The following is a 24,823-nucleotide window of genomic DNA, read 5'->3' as shown; positions in this document are numbered from 1 at the left end:
CAGGAGTTCCTCAGGGTAGTTTCTGAGGGCTTCCCATCTTCAGCTGCTTCATCAATGAGTTTCCCTCCATTAGTCACTCAGTCAGAGGTGGTGCTGCTTGCTGATCATTGCACAATGTTCAGCACTATTTTCAACTCTACAGATACTAACTCAGCCCTTGCCATAAATATCGACATCCAGGCTTGGCCTGATGTGTGGCAAGTCACATTTGTGCCATGTAAGTGCCAGACAATAACTTTCTTCAACCGAAGAAAGTCTAATAATATATTATGGTATTAATAATAGTCAATGGCAATACTATCACTGAATCTCTGCTTTCAAACATCTGCGGTTAGCATTGAGTAGAAACTCAACTGGACCAATCATTTCAATACTGTGGCTACAGGAATAGGTCAGACCCTGTGCATTTTGTAGCAAGTTACTCACTTTCTGACTCAATAAAGCCTGTCCTCCATTTACAAGGTACTGGTCACGAAAGTGATGGAATACCTTCCACTTGACTGGATGGGTGCAGATCCAATAACATTGCAGCAGCTCAACACCTTGCAGGATGAGGCAGACAACTAGATGGCACCTTATCCAGCACCTTCAACATTCACTGTCTTCACCTCCAATGCATAGTCGCTGCAATGTGTATCATCTACTAGATACACTAAAACATCTCACCAAGGCTCCTCTGATAGCACTGTCCAACCCACAACCTCTACCACCTAAAAGGACAACTGTAGTACATGCATGGGAACAGCATCACCTACAAGTTCTCCTCCAAACCATAATTCCATCTTGACTTGGAACTATATCACTATTCCTTCAATCACTGGGTCAAAGTTCTAGGACTCCCTCCTGGCAGCACATGGACTGCAGTGAGTGGTTCAAGAAGGCTTCTTACCAATACCTTTTCCATGGAATTAAGGATGGATAGTAATTACTGATCTAGCCAGTGACATCCACATAGCATGAAAGAATAAACAAAAAAAGTGAAAATTGATTTGTTTACCCCCACCCCCCAATTTACACCGTGGTCATTTAACCCACTCTCCAAATTTACAACAACTTTGAAAAGCAAAGATTCACCTCAATGACACCTCAAATAAAACATCCTCAAAGTACACCACAAATATTCCCTCCTATTTGACATCACACTTGAAAACACTCCAATTGATAGCATGCTAGATTTGCACACCTTCACCGTTACAACACACCTTGCATGACCATCATTCTGAATTTGCATTACATTTGATTCACTCACTTTCCCATTTACACCATAGTTGAATAATCCACCTTCCTAATTTACAACTCTCGTAAACACGTGACCTATCACAACATGTTCTAATAATGTCATTTTCCAATTTACATAGTGCTCAATTTACACATCCTCTCAATTTACACACTGTCCTAATTTTATTTTTGTCATCAGTATCCAGTGTTATCAAAGATGATCATTTTTCACTGCATGACGGATGACGCTATGCGCTTCTAATGTGGTTGTGGAGACCAATTACAGATCGGGAACCCAAGGATGAAATGTCTGATTTTATTGGGGCTGCCTAGCCTTCTAATTTGTATTTTGGCCCTAGCTATCTACAGTCTTGGTTGTTCAAAAGGTACATGCCATTACTTGAGATTATTCTGCAGGTAGTTATTTCCATTTATTAGAATGAAATCCATATGTTGAATTAGGCAGCAAAAGGCTTTCAGAAATTTGCAAGGGTTTTACTGTAAATCTATATTTTATCACAAAACACCAGTTTATATTTTTCCCTACTGGATCCTTTCCCTGTCCAAAAGCCAACACTTCCTTTGGAGAGAAAAATTAATCTAGCTCTCAAATACAAGGTCCAATAAGCATGACCTGCTTTCAATTATCTCTGGAGTTGCCACAGTTTACTCTTAGTTGGACCTGTACTTCTAGCATTGTCACTTATTTGTGCATTTTTCTCCCAGTCCATGGCGAACATATCACGTTTACATCACGGTTGAATCCAAGTGAAAGTTGTGAATGCATGACTGCCTTAGGGGTTTTATCATCGCTCATACTATAATGTCCACTCGTCTTAGTTAAGCTCTGATGAGGAATGTTTCAAGTCCATCTCAATATCTAATTCTCCTCCCACTTAATGCCTATGATGTTCCAAATATATTCAACTGCATTCATCCGCCTCTCGCCCCCACTATTAACCCTGCATGCCCTCTACCGTGCCTATTCAGTCGCTTTGGGACACCTTACCACCTTATACCTGTCTGACCTATCCTAAACAGCTGTGGCACTCGCTTTCATCTCACTCAATCCCTCCCCTTCTCTCATTCCAGGAGGAAAACAGCCCACAAAAGGAAGGAGAGAGCCGTGATGGGTGATGGGTGCCTAATATTCAGCTCCTCAGCACTATGCAGGGTGGGTTTTCACCCTGACCACCCCGAGTGGATGACTGACCGTGCCCAAGCTTCTGCACTGATATCGGAGGATGCTCTTCATTTACTGTGACAGGACCTCCCCCACCCCAAGGGAAGGGTATATCTATTGACTTGACTGAGGACAGCTGACAATCATGACAAGCTTTCTGACTTTATCTCTGTACTAAATGGCAAGGCAAGACAGAAGTAGTGCGATTTGTTAGCTTTGGCAAGGCAGGGATGCTGAGAGTGTCCACGTTGTCTCAAGGTATGTGAATGCTAATAGAGCAAACGAGCAGGCCTGAGAAGAAGCCTTGTCCAAACTGTCAACTGGGGGCCCTGTCCCTGGCTCCTTGCAGCAGCCATGCAATGCTCATTGCTGGTGCACTCCAAAGTGCAGGAGCATCCTGTAAATGGATTGGAAAGCTGTCGTGAAGTTCCTGAGAAGATGGCAAGTGTTGGGTTCCAGCATTCGTGGGCATGAGTGGATGAGATGGTATGTGCCCTGAGATGTTGGTGCCAGGAGTCCAAGATGGCAGTCCAGAGGAACAGGCAGGGAGCTAGAACTGCCAAGTATCCACTCTGACCTTCATAACAGTGAAATAACTCCACAGAGGCCAGTATCCCATCACCAACTCACCCTTTATTTACTCATGGAGAGTCCTTGACACTGATCCAGCTCCCTCAGAGCCAGCTCTCAGAGTGAACAGGATGTCTGACACTCCTGTTTATACCTGTCAGCCAGGGCTCCCTGATTGTATCAGATCAACAGCCCCACTCAGGGAGCTCATATTCTATAAGATCCACCTGGACCTCATTACGATCACTACAGTTGGAAATGGTCGATATCTAGTTGCCCAGCGGCCAATGCCAGGATAAGAATTGACATATTAATGAGGTGATATTGGCAGTTAATAAGGCAGGAATAAGCAATAATCCCTTTTAGTAGGTATTTGACTGTTGCCTAGCAAGAATCTCATTTCAATGTCCGGAACTCTGAAAATACAAGTTGCACCAGTGTTGAGAAAGGCCTCAACCATATTCTCACATGTTTCTCCCAGATTTCTTGCCATACCTCATCTCTTTCAGGCCCCTATTCTGCCCATAACATTCTTGATCTACACACCCTCCCAATTTGAAACACATTAAATTTATACACAAAACCAATTTACAACATCCTTGTCATCCAAGAACTCCTAATTTAGACCACATTCCACACATATAGACTATTTGCACCATATTCCAATAAAAACTCTCCCAATTTAGGCAAAGCCCAGCTTACATATCAGCCTACTTGCTCAACCTACACAAACTCCCAATTTACAGATGCTGAAAAGTGCATGCTCCCAAATTATACTGTGCTCAATTCAGACACCCATTCAACATATTCCACAATTAAATAGCAGACACATTGCCAACTGAGGACCTGTTTGAATAATGCAACCAGCTAATTTTCATCATGCTCAATTTTGCACCCCTTCCCAATTTACAGCATACTTAAATATATACCAAATTTACACCATACTCAATTGATACAACCTTCCAAAATAAGCCAGGCTCCCAGTCTACACCACACTCGATTTACACACCTGCTCGCAATTTCCACATATAATCAAATGCAGTTAACCAAAGCCCTCTTGTGACACATTGATATTGTTCCTACCTCTGAGCTAGGAGGCCCAGGTTCAAGTCCTGCCTACTCCAGAGATGTCTCATAACATCTCTGAACAGGTTGATTCATAAAAAAAATTGCATCTTCCCAAATTAACCACACTTGACGAATATACCCTTCCAAATTCACTACGTTTGGTTAAAGAACTTTCTTTAACAATTAAAGATGATTTAATTAAAACTGACACAATTAAAAATACCCTTGTCTAATTTATGCTACAGTCAGGTTAAACATTCGCCCAACATATCGCACACTGAAGGATCTAGGTTCAAATCCTACGTATTTCAGAGCTGTGTCATAACATGTCTGGAGAGGTTGATTAAAAATACCTACACCACACTGAAATAGTATGATTAATTTACACCATACTCAAATAATACAACTACCTAATTTATATCAGACTCAAAACAGACCCACACCCAAACAAAATCACACTATGTTTGAAGAAAACCTAGCATATTTACACGCAGTCAGTTTAGAAAAACTGCTGATTTATATGGGGCTCAGATAACATTCTTTCAATTTACACTGAGCAATTTCCATAGTCTAATTTATATTAAACTCAATTTACGCAATAAATTCAAACAAAGAATTGTGGATGCTGGAGATCAGAAACAAAAACAAATTACTGAACAGAAACAGAATTGAAGAATCACCGGACTCGCAACGTTAACTCTGCTTTCTCCCCACTTTCGCTGCTAGACCTACTGAGTTTCGGCAGCAATTTCTGTTTTTGGTTCAATTTACATGGAATCCCATTCAAGAGCACAGAGTCTCAAGTCATTGCAAAGAACACATGTTCCTACAATTAAGAAATGGACCAACCCAATTTATACCACAGTCAAATTACACACATTCACAATTCACCCAATGAACAATTTACGCATCCTCTCAATTTACACCATTTATACATAACACACACTCCCATTTAGACCACACTTGATTAACTTCTACCCCAAATGACAATTTACACCACAAATGATGGTCCACATCTCTGCTACTTTAAAACATGTGCCTGCCAACTGAATTCAGGTGCTGTTGAGGTGCAGTGGTAGTGTCCGTGCCTCTGAGCCAGGAGGTCTGGGTTCAAGTCCCACCTACTCCAATAGCATCTCTGAACTGGTAATTAGAAAATATGGCCTACACCCAGAAATTTACACTGGACTCAATTAACATAACCCCTGTATGACATAAATGCTGAATATCAAACACTCAATTTGCACCATGTTGAAGTAACACATGTTACACTTTACAACATGCTCAAGCAACTCACTACTTTACACGATGCTTGATTTACACACCCTCTAAATTTATACCATTCTTAAAAATATTGCTTCCCAATTTGCAATATTTCAATTTACATGACCCAATTTACATCATGCTCGTAAAATGCTCATTGTCAACTTACACCACACACAAATAATGCATCTTTCCAATTTCGCTACGCTCAAAACGCACACAACTACTTTATGTACCCACTCACTTACCCTCCCAATTTACACCAGGATTGAATTAGACACCCTCCAAAATTTATCCCAGGTCTGTATTTACACCAAACTTGATTTGCCCATTCTTCCAATCCTGTTTGATTTACACATTGACACAATTTAGCCACAACATGATTTACACACTCAATTTACATCACATTTGACATTGACAAACTTTCAATTTACACCGTATATGATTTACATATGTTCCCATTTTACATCACACCTTGGAATCTATCATTAAGGATGCTTAACAACAAATGTAGAAACTCCTATTTTCATCAAACTCAACATGGTTTAACAAAAGGAAAATTGTGTTTGACAAAAATAATTGTGTTTCTTGTATATGGAACCAGTAGGTTAGTTAAATGGGAACCAGCAAAAATTGAATACCTGATTTTCCAACAGGCATTCTATAACATGGTGCACTAAAGTTAACAGGTGAGAGACGGGCTAACCAAGTTGACGGCAATATATATCAGCATGGCTGGAGGATTGGGTAATGGATTAGAAACAGAGTAGGTATAAATAGGTCATTTTCAAGCTGGCTGTCTACGACTATTGGAGAAACAGAGTAATTTATTTAGGTTTGCTGAAGCTACAGAGCTACTTGGAAACGTAAGCTATGAGAAGGACACTGAGAGACTGCAAAACAATATAGACAGGTTAAGTGAGTGAACAACAAGATGGCAGATGGGCTATAATGTAGGGAAACGTAAGGTTATTAATTCTGATCACAACAATAGAAAAGTGGAATACTTTTCAAACGTTTTGAAAGTTGCAAATGTTAATGTTCAGAAAAATTTAAGTGTGCCTGTACAAGGAGCGCAGAAAATTATCATACAAGTATAAAAACCAATTATGAAGACAGATGGCATGTTGGCCTTTATTGTGAGACACTTGGAGAACAAAAGTAAAGACATCTTGTTAAATTTTACAGCAATCCGCTGAGTCTGCACCTGGAAAACTACATCCAGCTTGGGTCTCCAAATATAAAGAACAATATACTTGTATTGGAGACAATGCTGTGAAGCTTCCCTTTTTTGATCCTGAGAGACGAGGGGTATGCTACAATGATGGGCTGAATAAATATGGCCTACATTCTGTGGAGTTTGGAAGGATGAAAGGTAATCTCATTGATATGTCCAAAATTTTGAAGGAGGTTGACAGAATTGAACGTGAGAGGTTATTTCCCCTGGCTGTGAACCTAGAAAATGGGGCTAAGTCTTGAGATAAGGAATTGATCATTTAAAACTGTGATGAAGAGAAATGTCTTCACTCAAAGTGTGAATCTTCAGAATTTTCAATCTCAGTAGGTTTGGCTGCTTCCTTATGGAATATAGTGAGTGGAATGCAGTTCAACATACTTGCGTAATTTACGTTATGCTCAGATACTACATTTTTTTCAATTTACACCAAGCAGCCTCCCAACTTACAACATTTTGTTTTGAATCATTCACAATGTCACTAGCTGGGCTAACATTTATGGCCCATCCCTAATTGCCCACAGGGCAGTTAAGAGTCAACTAGGCCAGACCAGGTAAGGACAGTTTCCTTCCCTAAGAAGGAAAAGCACATTAATGAACCAGATGGAGTGTTCCCCCGATAAACAACAGCTAGATGATTAATCCCAGATTTTTAATGAATTTTTATCTGCCATGGCAGGATTCAAATCTGAATGCCCAGCACATTATCTAGGTTTCTGGATTAATAGTCTGATGATAATACCACTTGACCATTGCCTTCCCATTTAGTACACCATCCCAATTTACACACCCTCAAATTACACATCCTCACGATTGACACCATGCTTGACTAAATAGACTCTTTCCATTTTTACCACCCTCCTTCCAATTTACACCATGTTGAATTCACACACCCTACTCATTAATAAGTAAAGCACCCACCTAATTTACAGCATATTCAATTTACGTGCATTCCAATTTACACAAGGCTTGATTAATATAACTTCCACATGATCAATACACTCAATTTACACATCTGCCTGTTATAAACCTAGCTCAATTTATAAACTCTCCCAATTTAGCCCATGCTCAATTTACATTTTCTTCCATTTAACACCATGTTTGAATTAGACACCATCCTGATTATCATCATGCTCAGAAGATATACTCTCTGTTTTGTGGCACATTCAGTTTCCTCAAACTACTCACTTTCACCACGTTCAGTTTACTCATCCTCCCAATTTAAAGCAAGCTCAAATAATACATCATTCAAATTTACAGACTTGTTTGAATAATGACCTCCCATTAACACCATGCTCAATACACCAAGTTTCATCCAAAAGATTCTCAAAATTTACACCATGCTCAATTTACACCCCTGACCAATTTGCGAAACACGTAACACCCCTCCCAATTTAGTCCACACTTGATTATACACCCTTACAATTTGCATCGCTCTGAAATAATTTACCCACTGTGCAGCAGAGTGAAATGCACACCAGACCAGTTTATACCAATCTCATAACAAACATCCTTCCTTTTTTCACCACTTTGAATTTATTCATACTCCCAAGTTACACCAGAGTCAAATAAAACAAATCTCCAGTTCACAGCACACTCAAATACCCATCCTTCCAATTTGCACCATACTGCATTAATGCCCCACCCCCAAGTTAGACCAAACTTGCCTTAGATGCCTTCATAACTTACATCACATGCAACATAATACTCAAATAACATTCACTTCCAATATACAACATGAATGACACAACCTCTCAGGTTTTCCGCAGTTCATATTAAGTTCCTTCCCAACATTTGATTTATACACCCATCCAATTTACACCAAACTGGAATAATGCTGTTTCCCAATTTACAACTCTCTTGATACACATAGAATCCCTACAGTGCAGAAAGAGGCCATTCAGCCCATTGAGAATGCACTGACGATCCAAAGAACGTCCCACCCAGATCCACCCTGTCCCTGTAATGCTGCATTTCCCATAGCTAATCCACCTAGCCTGGACATGTACATCCCTGGACACAGGGAAATTTACTATGGCCAATCCACCTAACCTGCACATGTTTGGACTGTGGGAAGAAAGATACGGGGAGAATACACAAACTCCACATACACAGTCACCCAAGGATTGAATCGAACCCGGGTCCCTGGCACTGTGGGGTAGCAGTGCTAACCACTGAGCCACTGTGCTGCCCTTGTGATTTATACCACTCCTGATTTACACACCACATGGACAACATATCTCCACAATGTACACCATACTCAAATTGCACAGCCTCCCAACTTACTACAAGAGTGATTTACACCCCACCATAATTTACAGCATGATTAACATACACACTTACAGTCAGGTAGTGGTAGGGTGATGGGGTGGAGAATAGGAAACAAGGTTGGCAAGGGAGCAAGGCTGCTGGGCTGGGGGTTTCGAGGCTGGTAGGTTGACAATAGCAAGACTGCTGGGACAGGGTGAAGTGAGGGGGAGATGGCTACAGTAAGGCTTCCAGGATGGAGACAGTGAGGCCAGGAGGCCAGAGAGTTGAGGGAAAGGGAAGTGAGGCTGGTGAGTCCAAGGCTGAAGGATTGAGGTGGGTCGGGGAGGATGTGAGTTTGCAGACACAGGAGACAGGAGCTGCAAAAGGATTGAGTGCCTGCAAGGTGGTGGAAGGTCTTTAAAGTGAGAGAGATGGAGCAAGGTAAAATTCGGGGGGTCGGGGAAGGGTCTGCAAAGTGAGACAGTGAGGGACAATGAACCACAATGGGAAGAGATCAGTTTGAAACCTTTCCCCAAAGGAATGCTCAGCTAACGGGTAACCAGGAAAACCTATGGGATTTAATTTGTCGCAAATGAATATGGATTATCTAGCTTTAAGTTTCCAGGAATCCAGGAGCTACCAAATAGAGGAAAATATAATGGATTCTAAAGTGGTGCTGTAATGTGTCAACTAGATGATTTAACATTGAACGGTTTCATTTCATAAGATTTTGCACTTTTGTGTAATATATCTCAAAGCATCTCATATAACTGTATTTACTAGAGGTTCGATGACAGTGTTAGAAACCAACAACAGCATTAGCTTCACCACTCCATGGAAAGTGTGTTCAAGGTGACAGCCTTTTCTGTATAGAAAAGCTGTGTCAGCTTTTTATACTTATTAGTTACTAACTTATATTTGTTTTCTTGTGCTAATTTAAATACAATGGTGTCTAGGAGGTTCATGCCTTTCTTCTTTGTGATCAGTTTAATTTTAACAAAATGATTGTGATTGCTGAGGATACTGATTATTTCTGAAGAAGGATCACTGGGCCCGAATGGGGTGGTGTACGGGTGGGACTTTCTCCTTTCCCAAGACTGGCAGTGGAGGACAATACCAGTCCATGCCCACCTGGTCGGAGGTTGCAGTCTGAACTATCTGGAGGAATGCCCATCACTGAGGAAGCATGCCAATTCCTTTCAGCACTGCGCCATCATCTTCACTCCAAAACCTCACATTCAATCTCTCTCTGCTATGGTACCCATCTCCCACCAAGGCAAATGCTCTTACTGTTACATGCAACATCTTATTTTCCTCATTTTCAACCCAAACACCCAACATCGCTAACCCCGCATGCCCTCTGCACTGCCTAACCACTTGGGAACCTTCCCACCCGTAGCAACAGAAATAGCTGTACCACCCACTTCTATCTCTCGTCATACCTGCCTCTCTCTCATTCCAGGAGAGAAACAGCCCACAATCAGGGAGGGTGAGTCAAGACAGGAGATGGGCTACCGGACATTTGGTTTCTCACCCCTTATCTGGAGACCATCGTGTCTCTGACTGCTGAAGTGGCTGCTATCAAAAGCTACCCCTGACTTACTGTGTCAGGACTGACTGAGTGAACACTACCCTGCTTGACTTGACTATGAACTGCTGGCAACCATGACAAGCTTCCTGCCTTTGTGTCTGCGCTAAACAGTAAGGCACGGCAGAAGTAATGTGATCCTAACGTCTCGTGCTGAGGGGGCAAGACACTGAAAGGCAAGGCAAGGCAGGATGTTGTGAACATCCAGGTAAGCTCAGATTTGATGAGCACAACGTCAGTGAGCAAAGAGCCTGGAGATGGATCTGGTCCGCTCGATGAACTAGGTGTGTGTCCTTGAGAGCAGAGTATCCTTGGGGCAGTGTTACAATGAAATCTGCCAGTGCAGTCTGAGGTGCAGCATTGAAGTGAAAGAGCATACTGTAAGTGGATCAGAGATGTGCCATGATGGTGGTGAGGCGCTGGCACTAATTGGATGCCAATCTCTCTGGACGTGTGGACTCATAGCCAGTGCCCGTGGAATGTGCGCTGAGATGTTGGTGAGCAAATAGCGAGCTGAATTTGCCAGGTACATGCTCTGATTTCCATGTCAAGATTTCTCAACGGCTAATTTGTTTGCCGAGAAAGCTGAATACTGATGAGATGAATTGCATTATTAACAAGACTTTTAGCAAGCAATAATCCCCTTTAACTGGCAACTCTCTGCTGCCTAGCAAGAAATTCGCCACATTGTTTGTCAAAAGCATAAAAGATGGAGCAAATTGTTCTGACCTTGAGGTCAGCTTCACTGAACTTCTCATCTGATTCTGCTTCGAATTTCACCATAGCCCATGATCAGATCCCTTTCAGATTCTGCCCACTATTCCTATTTACAGCACATTTAATGTACATAACATTCAATTTACACACACTCCAATTCACACCATGCTCTAGTGACAAACTCAATTAAACATCCTTCCAGTTGCTTGTACACTGGATTTATGCAGTCTTCCAAGTTACACTATGCTTGATTTACACATACTCACAGTTCACTGTAGACTTGAATAATTTACACTCTCAATTTACACGTTGTTTGAATAAAACATCCTCCCAATTTATACAGCTATCCATTTTACAAGCTATTCAAATAAATGACACTCACAACTTACGTCACCTTCTATTTAGTTTCAACTGGCTCAATTTGCACACCTTTCCAAGTTACAAATGATCCCCAAGTTTGTTTTACACACAACGCCAAATTATACCAAAGGTGAAGTATACAACATTCCAATTGATACACTATCCACCTTCTCTATTTATCTCACATGCAATTTGCTCTCCTGCCTAATTTATATTTGAATAACTCACATGTTTAATGTACACCCAAATCCATTAACATCATCATCTAATTTACATCATTGAGTAACACATTCAGGCAAATTACTCCACATACCCACACAATTTCCATCACACTAGATTATTACAAATTCTCAATTTACACCACAAGCAAGGAGCACAGCAACACAAATTTAAATCAGGTTCAATTTATACATCTGCCTAATTTAGACTATTGTTGATTTAAACTCTTTAGCAATTCACAACACTTGATCGACACGTCTTCTCACTTTATCCCTTGATCTATGTATGGGTCCTTTCAGTTTATACTTTATTGACTTTACGCAGCTCTCTGTTTACACCACATTCAAGCAAAGAATGCCATGCCCAATGTACAAGCCCTAATAATTTACAGCACTCTCAAAACATTCACCTATCAATTAAAAACATATTTGATTCACAGACACTCTGAATATATATTACGCTCTCACGACAGACTCCCAGTTCACAACATCCTCAATTAAACATCGTTCTAATTTAACCCACACTTGACTCATACACAACCATTTTAATTCACACTTGATTTACACACTGACTGCATGCCTGATTTACATTCACTCCCAATTTAGACCACACTTGTTTTGCACAGTCTCTCAATTGTTTTACATGTCTTCTCAATTTACGCAATACACAATTTACACACATTTCCAAATTATAACCTCCCCACAATACACACAGTACCTAATCACACTCAAGTTACACATCTTCCAGTTCATACAATTGTTGATTAATGCATTAACTAATTTACACCAGGATCAATTTACAAACTAACCGATTTACCCCACAATCAAATAGGACATATGTGAAATATACCCTTCACTCAAATTTACACACCCTCACAATTTACACCACATTTATTGATATAGATGCTCTGATATAGACACTTCTGAACGGCAGACACAATGTTCTGAGGAAGGGTAATACCCAAAACGTTGACTTCTCCTCCAGATGCTGCCTGGCCTGCTGTGTTTTTCCAGCCTCCTGTTTGTCTACCTTGGATTCCAGCATCTGCAGTTTTTTTTTGTCTCTAACAATGTTCAACATACTCAATTCAAATGACCTCATGCTACCTTTGCAACCAACTTAAATTCCACCACACCGGATTTATTACATACCATCTCAATATACCCCACATCCAATAATGCATGCTCCCAATTTACATGATGTTCAACTCACACACCCGTCCAATGTATCATTTGCTACACCTTCTGAATTTACACTACTCTCAATTTAAACCCCCTTCCAATTTAAAACGCTCAATATTCACACTATTACAATTTGCATCACACTGAAATTATATACCTTCCCTATTTACTTGATTTGCATCATGCTCAATTTACACACTCTCCATATTTACACCATACTCAATTGATATTAAAATTTTTGAGCAGATTTGTAGCTCAGGTCGTGGATGAGGTTGTAGACTTGTTCGTCGAGCCGGTGAGTTTGATTGCAGACGTTTTGTCACCCTGCTAGGTAACATCGTCAATGCGCCTCTGGTGTTCTATCCCGCTTGTTATTTATATGCCTCAGTTTGCTGGGATGGTTGGTATTACTTCCAGTTTTGTTCTTCAGTGGTTTGTATATCGGGTCCAGTTCAATGTGTTTGTTGACAAAGTTCCGGCTGGAATGCCAGGTCTCTATGAATTCCCTGGCATGTCTCTGTTTGTCATTTTATAAGATTTAGGTTTGATATGGAAAGAACAAGAAACAATCCACAGTAAGAATGATTAATGAGGGGAAAGTCAACTTTGTGTGGGGTGAGAATAATTGCAATTGATCTGGGCTAATGCCAAAGGCTAGCAGACCAAGCCATAACTGCACAATGGGCTGCCTTCAGGTTAAGCATAATTCAATCACAACCATTATACATTCCCACAAAGTGGAAATGCAAACAAAAAGATTAAGACAAGGAATAAAAACTGCCTGTGAATAATTTTGGGGGCAATACGACTGACAACCAGGGAGAAAGTGATAAAGCATGCGACAGAAGGAAAAAGAGAGTATGAGAGAGATTGGCAACAAGTATAAAAAGAGGATTCAATAATCTTCCATAGGCGTATGCATAGTAACAAAGTGGTAAAGAGAGGATTGAAGCCAATTATCGATCAAAAAGTGGATATATGCATGGAGGCAGTGAGCACGGCAAAGGTATTCAATTAATGTTTTATATTTAACTTTAGCATGGAAGAAGATGCTACCTAGATCGTGGTGGAAATAGGAGGCAATATTGTCAGTCAAAAGGTTTGCAATTGATAAGGAGATGGTACTGGATAGGCTGTAGTTCAAGCTAATAAGGCAAATACGGATTAATTAAGGAAAGCCAAACATGATCTGTCCTTGACAAATCCATGCTAACTAACGTGCTGGAATTTTTCTGACAGAGGTAGTGGAGAGGCTTGACGAGTGTAATGATGTCGACGTGTTAACTTCCAAAAGGCACTTGATTTGCACAGCATCCCCACCTCTCCCCCAAAGTTACATGCTGCTCAATTTACACATCCACTCAAATCACATTGGGCTCAATTTCCCAATTTATCACACATTTGTTTTACACACCCACTCAATTTACACAAAGTTCAATACACACATCTTCCCAATTTACACATCTGCTTCACAAATTATCTCAATCTTGTCTATATTCATTTTACACATCCAGTAAATTCACATTAGGCTTAAATAACACGAATCAAATGGATATATCTAAATCTGGACAGGGTGGATGGACTATCTGATGGGGTGCATGCAAATCAGGACAGAATGCAAGTCGGACTGCCTATCTGCTATCAGCATTTTGGCACTGAGTGGATTTAGTTAAATTGACTCCACCGTAGCCTCTGTGGCATGGGTTTTGAGAGCACAAGAGTCGGATAAGGTACGTGAAAGGGTTCTGCACAAGTAACACAGTCAATAGTAATGAGATATGACAATGGACCATACTATAACTTACATGTTTGTATACTATTCAGCCAGAGCATTGAAAATAGTTGTACTGGTGAAATAACACTGCTTGAATAAAACATCACTTTACAGAATGCATTTGTGTTATAAATAGCGAATAATAGATATCTCAAAATGATTACAAGTTGGTAATATATTCAAGGCATTTGGTTGATGTCAAATGCCACAAAATATGCAGCTGAAGCAGTTTATAATTGTTATCTGAATTCAGAATAAAAGAGGACTGTAATTTCTTTAAAATAATACATATTTCAAATTCTGTAGGTGGATTAGTTCAGTTTCATGATCATTGTGAGAGTATAAACTGTGCTGTTGATGGATATTGATATGCATATTGAAGGTGAATGCTGTATTGTTATTCAAAGTCAATCTTCATAGAATTTTTCCCATTTGATATATATTTATCTTAGAATTTATCCAATCAATATACTTCACAATGGGAAAAATGAGGCCAAAAACAAAACAGGGAGGTATCAAACCCAGATTACTGATGACATTTGACAGCAAAGTGGTTCTCGACTGCCCAGTCAATCAACATAGACTTTTCATTCACTCATGGGATGTAGCCATCTCTGGCCAGGCCAGCATTTATTGCCTATGCCTAATCGCCCAGAAGACAGTTAAGAGTCAACATTGCTGTGGGTCTGGAGTCACATGTAGGCCAGACCAGGTAAGCATGACAGATATCCTTCTGTGAAGGACGTGAGTAAGCCAGATGGGTTTTTCCAACTATCGACAATGGCTTCATGGTCATCATTAGACTTTTGACTCCAGATTTTTATTGAATTCAAATTCATGGCAGAAGGTCCCCTGAACATTAATAGTGTAGCAATAATACCACTAGGTCATTGCCTCCCCAGTTTGGAGCAATATAGCAGTTTGTTGTTTTCCCTGGAGCGGCGAAAGCTGAGGGGAGACCTGACAGAAGCCTATAAAATTATGAGATACATAGATAGGGTTGATAGTCAGAACCTCTTTTCCAGAATTCAAATGTCTAATACTGGGGGCATGCATTTAGGGTGAGATAGGGAAAGTTCAAAGGAGATGTGAGGGGTAAGCTTTTTACACTGAGAGTGGTAGGAGCCTGGAATGCACTGCCAGGGATGGTGGTGGAGGCAGAAACAATAGGGGCATTTAAGGGACTTTTAGATAAGCACATGAATATGCAAGGAATGGAGGGATATGGACCAAGGCCAGGCAGGAGGGATTAATTTAATTTGCTATCATGTTCAGCATAACATTATGGGCTGAAGAGCCTGTTCCAGTGCTGTATAGTTCTATGTTCTATATTGCATACAATGTACTGTTTGAAAGAAGGTACAAGATTTGTGGCCTTACCACAGCACTATTAACAGTTTTGGACAACATCACTGTGTACCATGGAGCATCACATAGCCTGATCAAAAGTTTAAATGAATCTTCCCTCGTGTTTATATCTCTGAATTTGATAATCCCAACAGTTCTTTGCCTTATGATATGAGTTTATCCTTTTTCTAACCAACACACACACACACAACTTAAACCGGACAAGCAAGTGGACTGTAAAAATTAGAGATGGAGATTGTTGCATACCACCAGAAGCCATGTGAGGCCCAAGGGTCTTGCATTGACTTCCTTCAGAAACATGCAGCAAGTGCTTTTGATATGGACTTTGACAACTGTGACTGCAGCAAAGAAGTGAGCTGAAATCCTGTGAAGGGATTTTAGCTTGCTTTGTGTGACACAGATGGTACTTTCCATAACATAACTGGGGTAAACTGATGTTATGTGCAAACTAACATTTAGCAAAACTAGTCAACATATAGAGATCAGTTGGCGGAGAAGGAACTGTATCATTTTATATCAATGACAAGGTTTGTTAAGAGCAATGTGGTTCATCATCCTCTCACCTGACTTTTATTTGCTGCCACTTTTGCAAACAATGCCTGAGACACTTTGGCTCGTTTCATCTCTTGCTGGATGTCATCATAAATAGCTGATGTGATATTCAGATTCGTGCTCTCCACCTTAACCAGGAGGTCTGATGTTGACGCAGAATTCTTGGCCTACCGAGAGAGGGAAGGGGGGAGAGAGAGAGAGAGAGAGAACATTAAAAAAAATTAAAATAAAACCTGCTTTCAGCCAGCCATCTGTGCACAAATCATCAGTGGATTTCAGTCAGCTGATGCCAAACTGCATTAGCTATGGAGGACACTTCCTGTCCATTATTCTAATCAGGTTAATTGTGATTAGAAATAATTGCTGTTCAGGAACAGAGCATTCCTATAGGACATGCAAACACAGTAAAGCACTTTTCATGCTGTTTACCGAATCACTAAGGTAGGCTGTGCAAATCATGCCCAGAAATAATAAACATTTCATTGTGAGGAGAGAGAAAGAAACCTGATAAAGCAGCGCATAGATGCAAAGATAAAATAAAATTGCCTTCGTGAGGAAGATTCAATTCTCTGAGAGAAAAAGAAGAAATAAATGGGTAGAGACCCCGAAATAATAAATTATTACTCAATTTAATGTGCTCCCAAAAGCCTAGCTCATCCTTTATTAACGCATTACATATGTCAACCCGATATGTACTGTATACCGTCATTATCATTATTATGCTGGCCATGGATGTTGATAATTTCACATAGGAAATCACTGTAAATGAAAACATTTAAATTTCATGGAACACTGAAAGAAATGCAGCTGATTTGATGGTTTAATTTCCTTGATGCCGAATTACATTTATGTATTCTGCCATCTTCATTTTAAAAAGTATGCAAGTCTGCTTTTAGTTTCTACATCAATAAAAACAAAGCTTGCTTTTTGAGTACCTGCGAGGCTCGAGAAGACCCTGGGCTGCCTGCTGAAGGCGAGACCATGGAGATGTTAGGGTTCATACTTCGTTCTCTCTCCTCCTGGTAGATTCGGTCACGTTCTGCCTCTGGAAGGTTCAGGAAGTTCTGCATGGCTCTTAGATTTACAAGGAGTGACTGGGATGCTGTTCTAGGATCTTCCTCTTTGCGGAGGATCTCTGATAGCAAGCCCTGGTGTAGAAGGCACCCAATGTCATTAAAAAAATTCAAGTTGAATGCCCCTGTCCCCAGCATGCCCCACGTTACAATCCAATACTTCCATGCAGTAATGCTTTTGGTATTTTGAAGCACAATAGAAGCAGCTAAGAGTCAGGACATTAATTCTTTTTGGAAGTAGGCAGAGAGCCCCTGCTCAAATTCTGAATTTGCTTTCAGTCTGTTTTAGCCAAGTGTCGTGTTGACAACAGCAAAATAAACTCATAAATCAGCTTCAAAACTTTCACAATAAAGCAGTTTAATGGATTGACATTGAACGTTAACCCTATTAGACACAATCATTTTCTCTTCCAAGTGTGCTGGTAGTACTATTAATTTGACATATGCAAGAACCATCACTCAATAATGGCTTGTCCTCTCTTCCTATGCAAAAGTAAGTTGGTACACACAGGCTCAAACTGCATAACAACAAAAAAAATCCACTGCAACTAACTCATCTGGAAATTAGTTACTTTGTTGCCTGTATTTGTAAAAAAAACGTAACTCAGCCTGGTGCTGCATACAGTAGGACATAAATTAAGCTCATTTTAAATATATTACATCTGTATAAATAAATACACAGCCCTTTATTCACCTGGAAAATATTAGGATTTCAATATGCAAAACAACTCGCATGGTTTTTTTTTCAAAAAATCAGGATTCCATTTAATTCTAATTTAATGAGGTGCAATTTAGTTTTAAAAAGCCAGGTGCATGGGTGCATTGCTGCCTTGTAGTTTACATTAATGAGAGCCTGGCCTACAAAATAGATGGCAAACGTCAGTAGCTCCTCTACCAACCAACTGCCACTCCTGGAATATTAAGTACTTGTATATAAAAAAGCACCATATACTTTAGGACTTAGTCAGTTTCAAACTTAGACACAAGATAATTGTCACAGGCTTTGTCTTCTGTAGGTGGTGACCTCGTGTTGCTACAATCATTTCACGCGATGCTGAGGTTATTGAGGAACATCTGTGCCTGCGAGATGTTGTCTCTAATTCTCCAGCAGCTGTCTGCTGTTGAAAATCTTTGTTTCTGCGCTTCCCTAAGAATCTGGTACTGCCAGCCTCCAGGCTGGGCAGCCTGCTCGTGCTCCTTTCCAATGCTTGTGACCCTCTCCCTCTCCAGGAATGGAAGTGTCAGAAGTACCACAAAGGAAACAAACTCTGCCACCAGTTTATCATGGAGGGAGGCAGAAAACTTTAATGCAGAACTGATAGCCAGGAGAAGGCATTGATCAGGAAAATAACATGGTTGGGGGGAGGGTAGGTAATGTAATAAGGAAATGGGAGATAAAAGATTTAATTTTATGAAAGTATGAATTGATAATAAACTGGACTTGTATCAAGTACGTGTTCAGGAAATTCTATGAAGTGGATTTCTGATTCCAAACTTGCAGATGTTGGCTCTCAGTTTCTTCCCTTTCCTTAGCGGCAATTTTTTGAAAAAATAGAACTTAATTTTTTTTATAAATCTTGGCCTGAATATAGAGAAGGACAACAGACCAACAGGTCAATGCACCTTAAATTCCAAATCTAGGTATAAGTGTCAAATAGCTGAGGATATAATTGTATCTCAGCAAAACGACTATCATACTTCCTTGAATATATTTGTCTACTTGTGTGTAAACCAGAGGTGAGCAACTTTTTTTTGTGTAATTAATTATATATAGAAGTATAACTGTATATTTGCATATAAGAACCAGGGAAACGATAAACACAGGCAGTAATAAAAGGCTGGCAAGGAGCAGCAAAACAAGAGCAGGAGAGCAACTACTAAAATCAAGGGATCAAACTCCTATGGCGTAAAAAGAGAAATTTCCTGAAGGGAATAAACTTGTGAGGTAGGCCAAGGTTGAGAAACAACTAAAGAAACGGCTAGGACAGGTATAAGACTTAAGGAAGTTTAAAAGATAAACTTACCTTCACTTTACACTGGAAATTATTAGTCAGAGAACATCTACTGGTATAGCTGAATAAACAGGACTAAATCAGATTTTAAAAAGTCTTAACATAGTCATGTAAGAATCAATGACTGAAGAATATGGGATATTTCGAAACCACATTGGAGGACTAAAATTCAATACTATATTTAGCGGATGGCTTTGACTCTCAGTAACTCCCGGTGCTACTGTTTAGTCAATAATTGGGGCTAATACCTCTTTAAGAGGTCACTTGTGTCCCCTGAGCCAAGAGTTGCTGCTACACCTTTAGTAAGTAATTTCTGCCTTTCCTTTGTAATGAGTTAGAGTTATCATCTCATGAATGCTGTATCAACTCATGAAAACGTTGCTTAAATGAAGCCTCCTGGTGAAACCTTGTAGCAAATATTAACCTGACACAAGGGTGTAGATTTAAAAATACACATTAAGGATGTTAAGGCAGCTGATCCGCCACCTAATGAATTTCTTTGTAACTAGCTTTATATTCCTGCATTTATACTTATTAGCTTCAATTTTCTTTTCCGTCCAAATGGTGAATTTTCAATGGACCAAAAGGCCTCTATGACTTTATTAATGACAAATCAGGAAGCTGGTTCAGAACAGCTATTGAATCTGTAGTGAATTAATATTCATAGGTACAGATACTGATCTCATGTATTCAATTAATTTCCCTCACAACACTGGATCTAAAACTATTTTTTAAACTTAAATAAGGGCAACTCTACGAGCATGAAAGCTGAGATAGCTGAAGTGAAATGTCACACAAAGCTCAGGGATCGATTAATAGAGTCACAGTGACAGACGTTTAAGTGAATATTTCAGAATACTTAGAATAAGTATGGCTGTACTATCAAAACAAATTCTAAAGGGAGGATCCACCATATGCAATTAACTAAAGAGGTTAGGGAAAGCATCAAACATAAGCAAAAAGCGTATTACTCCGCAAAGTGGCAGGTCAGATGATTGGTTAAAATATAAAAAATGAATGAGAATGACAAACAGGTTAATCAGGAGAGTGTGAAAGGAAGCTAGCCAGGAATGTAAAAACAGATAGCAGGAGGTTCTACAGTATCTAAAAAGCAAAAGGTTATGTAGAGTAAGTGTTGGTGCTCTAGAGAGAGCAAGAATTGTGAGTTAATAGCAGATAATAAGAAAATGGCAAATAAAATGAACTAATAATTTGCCTTTGTCTTCATCATGGAAGCTACAAAAATACCTTCAAGCATTGGCTGTAAATCCGGAGGCAGACGGGTTAGGGAAACTGGGTGCATTTGCAAATCATGAGGGAAGTGGTAACTAAGCAAGCTGATACACTTACAGGCTGACAAATCTCCAGGTCTGGATAGACTTCATCCTAGGGTCTGAAAGGAGGTTGCTAATAACATAGTAGATACAGTGGTGTTAATTTTGTAAAATTCCCTATGTTCAGGAAAGATTTAATCAGGCTGAAAAGGAGAAAGTATAACACCTCGATTCAAGAATAGAGGGAAGCAGATAATAAGCATTATTTCATGAAAAAGAAATCATGTTTTGCCAAATTATTAGTTTTCTTCAAAGGCACAGTGCTTTGAATAAAGGAGAGCCTGTAGACATTTTATATGTAGATTAGTAAGGTATTCAATAAAGTGTGACATCATTGTTTACCATAGAAAGTACAATCTCATGGTGTGGTGGATAACATATTAGCACAAATTGAAGATTGGCTGGCTGGCAGAAAATCAAGAGTATGCATAAAAAAGGTCTTTGTTTGATGGGCAACATGTGATGAATGGAATCTCACGGGAAGTCTGTGCTCGGGCCTCAACCTTTTACAACTTAGCTCATGAACTTTGATGAGGAGAATGAAGGTATGGTAGCTAAATTCACAGATAATAAAATGATAACATGAAGAAGACAAAAGGATTTTACAGATGGATACAGATAAGTTGAATGAATGGGCAAAAATTTGATGGATGTTGCATAAAGTGAAAAACATGAAGTTGTTCTCTCTGGCAAGAAGGATTAAAAAGCAAAGTATTACTTAAGTACAGATGACTGTGGAATTCTGAGATGCAGAGCCATCGAGGTGAGCTAGTGCATGAGTTACAAAACAGGCATATGCAGATTCAGCATGTTCAGGGAGGTTAATAGAGTACTTTCCTTTATTAGAAGAGGAATTGAACATAAAGGTAAGGAATTACATGCTTCAGTTATACAGGGCACTTGTATAACCACATCTCGAATACTCCATGCAATTTTGGTCTTCTTATTCAAGAACATGAATGTGTTGGAGCTGGTTCAGATTTAGGTTTCTCGCTCGATACCTGGAATAAATAATCTTATGAGGAAAGTTTGGAACAAGTTAGGCTGTTTCCACTGAAGTTCAGATTAGTGAGGGTGTTTGGGGGGATGAAATTTGATTGAAGTGCATAAGATCCTGAATGATCTTAACCAGTCAGATATGGACAGGGATAGCAAGGTGTAGAGTTGGATGAACACAGCAGGCCAAGCAGCATCAATGGACAGGATCTTCCCTGTTGTGGACTAGTCCAGAAAGAAAGGGCATGGTTTTAAAACTAAGGATCACCCTTTCTGGACAGAGAAGAGGAGACTTATTTTTCTCTGAGGGTTGTGCAACTTTGGAACTCTTTGCCTCAGAAGTTGCCAAAAGCAGGATAATTGAAACGTTTTAATGCAGAGGTGTGTAAGTTTCTTGTTAGGCAGGGAATCTAAGATTACTGGGAATAGATGGGAATGAGGATTTTGAAACACAGACAGATTTCAAGCATGATGCCAATGAATATCAGAATAGGCCTGAAGGGCCAAATAGTCTATTACTGCTCCTATTACATGTGCTTGTAACACCAGCTCACTCAACACTTTAGGTCAACAGCCTGACGATTTGAAGAATATTTAAGTAGAAGTATGTGTAAAAAGATGTTGACATTCACTTGTATCTCTGTGGGTGTTATTATTTAATAACATGCTTTTGGAGAAAATTTCTCTTTAAACTAGAAGCATTTAATAAAGATTGCACAGGATCTACTTTTACTGGAGTCGCTAAACCAGATTAGGAAGAAGATGCAATTGGAAAGCAAATTAGGAAGTAGGTTACTAATAGACAACCGGTGAGGTTATAACACAGTCTCAGTTGTATGACTAACTGCAAATCTGAACTGCTCACACATGATTTAGTGACATCAGATCTTCCCTATCCACTATCTACACACAGGCCTATCAGTTAGAGGAGACTTATTGAAATATGTTAATTATCCTTCTAACCATACATATATAGTGTTGTGCTTTAGCCTTAGCTATCTATTTTTGATACTGTGGAAAGATGGACAGATATTCTCAGCAAGACTGTATTCCTTTTTCTAAAACAGGCTACTCATCAATTCATTGACAATCTCAGTACAAACTCCATTGTTGAACTGATTTAGATATTAGGCCCATAAGTAAACAGAGTTTCTGAAAGGCATCAAGAATAAATAACAATGAAATGAAACACAAGGCAATGGGAGCAACTCCCAGAAGAAAGGCACTGAAATAAGGCTTGGTTCAATGGACAAAAAGATCTTAAAATTGTAGGATGGTAAAGAGTTGGTAACGTATGTATTTGAAGCATTAGGATGTACTGAATCCCACCATTGCTGAGCATAATTAGAAACATGTCCCTTAAAATAGCTGCAACATACTCTTAACCATCTTGCCTGAGGGAGGTGATGGGTGGGAGGTAGGGAAGAGATCTTTTGAGCCCATTTATCCCTATATTTTAACTTGATCCTATTTCAAGAAGGAGACACTCTAGTGTCGCATTCTCACATTTGCATTTAGCCTAAGGAACTTGTCTTTACAGGCACTGGACTCTAATTTTATACCAAGTTCTACTGGCAGTAAAGACAGGGCCAGCTTTCTGTTCTTACATAACTCCCTTATTCCATTGATAGAATCAGATCTGTGCTTCTGGGTTTGCAATGGCATTCAGATTCAGGAGACAAACTGCAGATGATAGAGAATAATTGGGTATCATCCTGTTGAATTTAATTAGTTAATGATAGTAAACTAATATATTAGTTTGGATTGAGAATTGGTTAACACACAGAAGACAGGGAATCACAATTTTTTTTTCAGGCTGGAAAGATGTAACTAGTAGCGTGCCACAAAGATCAGTCCTCGGACCTCAGTTATTTACTATATATTAATGACTTGGAGGAAAGGGAGAATGTAATGTATTCAGATTTGCTAACAACATAAAAATAGGTAGAAAAGCATGTTGTGGATGAGGAAATAAGGAATCTGCAAGGGAATAGAGACAGTTTGAATGAGCGGGCAAAAACATGGCTGATGGAGTTCAATATTGAGGGTCAACATGTGGAGTCATGCACTTTGAAAGAAGAACAAAAGCAGACTTTTATTTAAATGGAACAAGACTCCAAAAAGGTGCAGCACAGAGGGAGCTAAGTGTTCTTGAGCAGGAAACAAACTGTTAGCATGCTAGTGCAGCAAGGAACTAAGAAAGCAAATGGAAATTTCACATTTATTGCTAGGGAGTTAGAGTCTAAAAATGGGGCAGTCTTGTTACAACTTGTACAGGGTGTTGGTGAGGCAGGAGTGTGCATGTGTATACTGCGTATAGTTTTCATCGCCATATTTTTAAAAAAGTAAATACTGGCATTGGAGGCAGTTCAATAGAGATTCACCAGACTGATTCCTGGGATGAAGGGGTTGACTTATCAAGAACAGCTAAATCGTTTAGGTCTTTACCCATTAGAATGTAGAAGAATGGGGCTGTTCTCATTGAAACATTTAAGTTTCTGAGCGGCTTGACAGGGTAGGTGTGGGAGTCTTGAACTAAGGGACATCGTTACACAATAAGAAGACACTTACTTAAAACTGAGATATGAAGGAGTTTCTTCTCCCACAGGGTACTGAATCTCTGGAATTCAGTACCCCAGTGTTGTGGAGGCTAGATCACTGAAAGTACTTAAAGAGAAGATTTTTCAAACATCAGGGAGTTGATGGCTATGCTGAGAAGGCACAAAAGAGGACTTGACAGGGGAGGCTTGAGGGGCCAAACGGCCTACTCCTGCTCTCGTTTCTTATGTTCTTAAAATACTTGTTGCTTCATTAAAAAGAACTTAGTTTTCTCTAAAGGAAGAGATTTTTAAATAAGTGATTT

The 24,823-nt window shown here is 39.6% G+C and overlaps 1 protein-coding gene across 1 annotated transcript in view; it reads right to left on the bottom strand.

Annotated features, from left to right (window-relative positions):
- Positions 1–24,823, bottom strand: part of satb2 (SATB homeobox 2) — a 166,540-nt gene that overhangs the window by 79,468 nt on the left and 62,249 nt on the right. The window contains exons 9-10 of the mRNA XM_048599022.1: positions 17,481–17,693; positions 16,557–16,712 (exon numbers count right to left, since the gene is read on the bottom strand). Coding sequence (XP_048454979.1) covers positions 16,557–16,712; positions 17,481–17,693 — 369 coding nt within the window. The remainder of the gene's footprint in view (positions 1–16,556; positions 16,713–17,480; positions 17,694–24,823) is intronic.

This window comes from Rhincodon typus, chromosome 7 (genome assembly GCF_021869965.1).
Source record: "Rhincodon typus isolate 14 chromosome 7, sRhiTyp1.1, whole genome shotgun sequence".
In the NCBI taxonomy this organism is placed as follows: domain Eukaryota; kingdom Metazoa; phylum Chordata; class Chondrichthyes; order Orectolobiformes; family Rhincodontidae; genus Rhincodon; species Rhincodon typus.
Note: the sequence above shows the minus strand (reverse complement) of the source record. Positions and strands in the feature narration are given on the sequence as shown.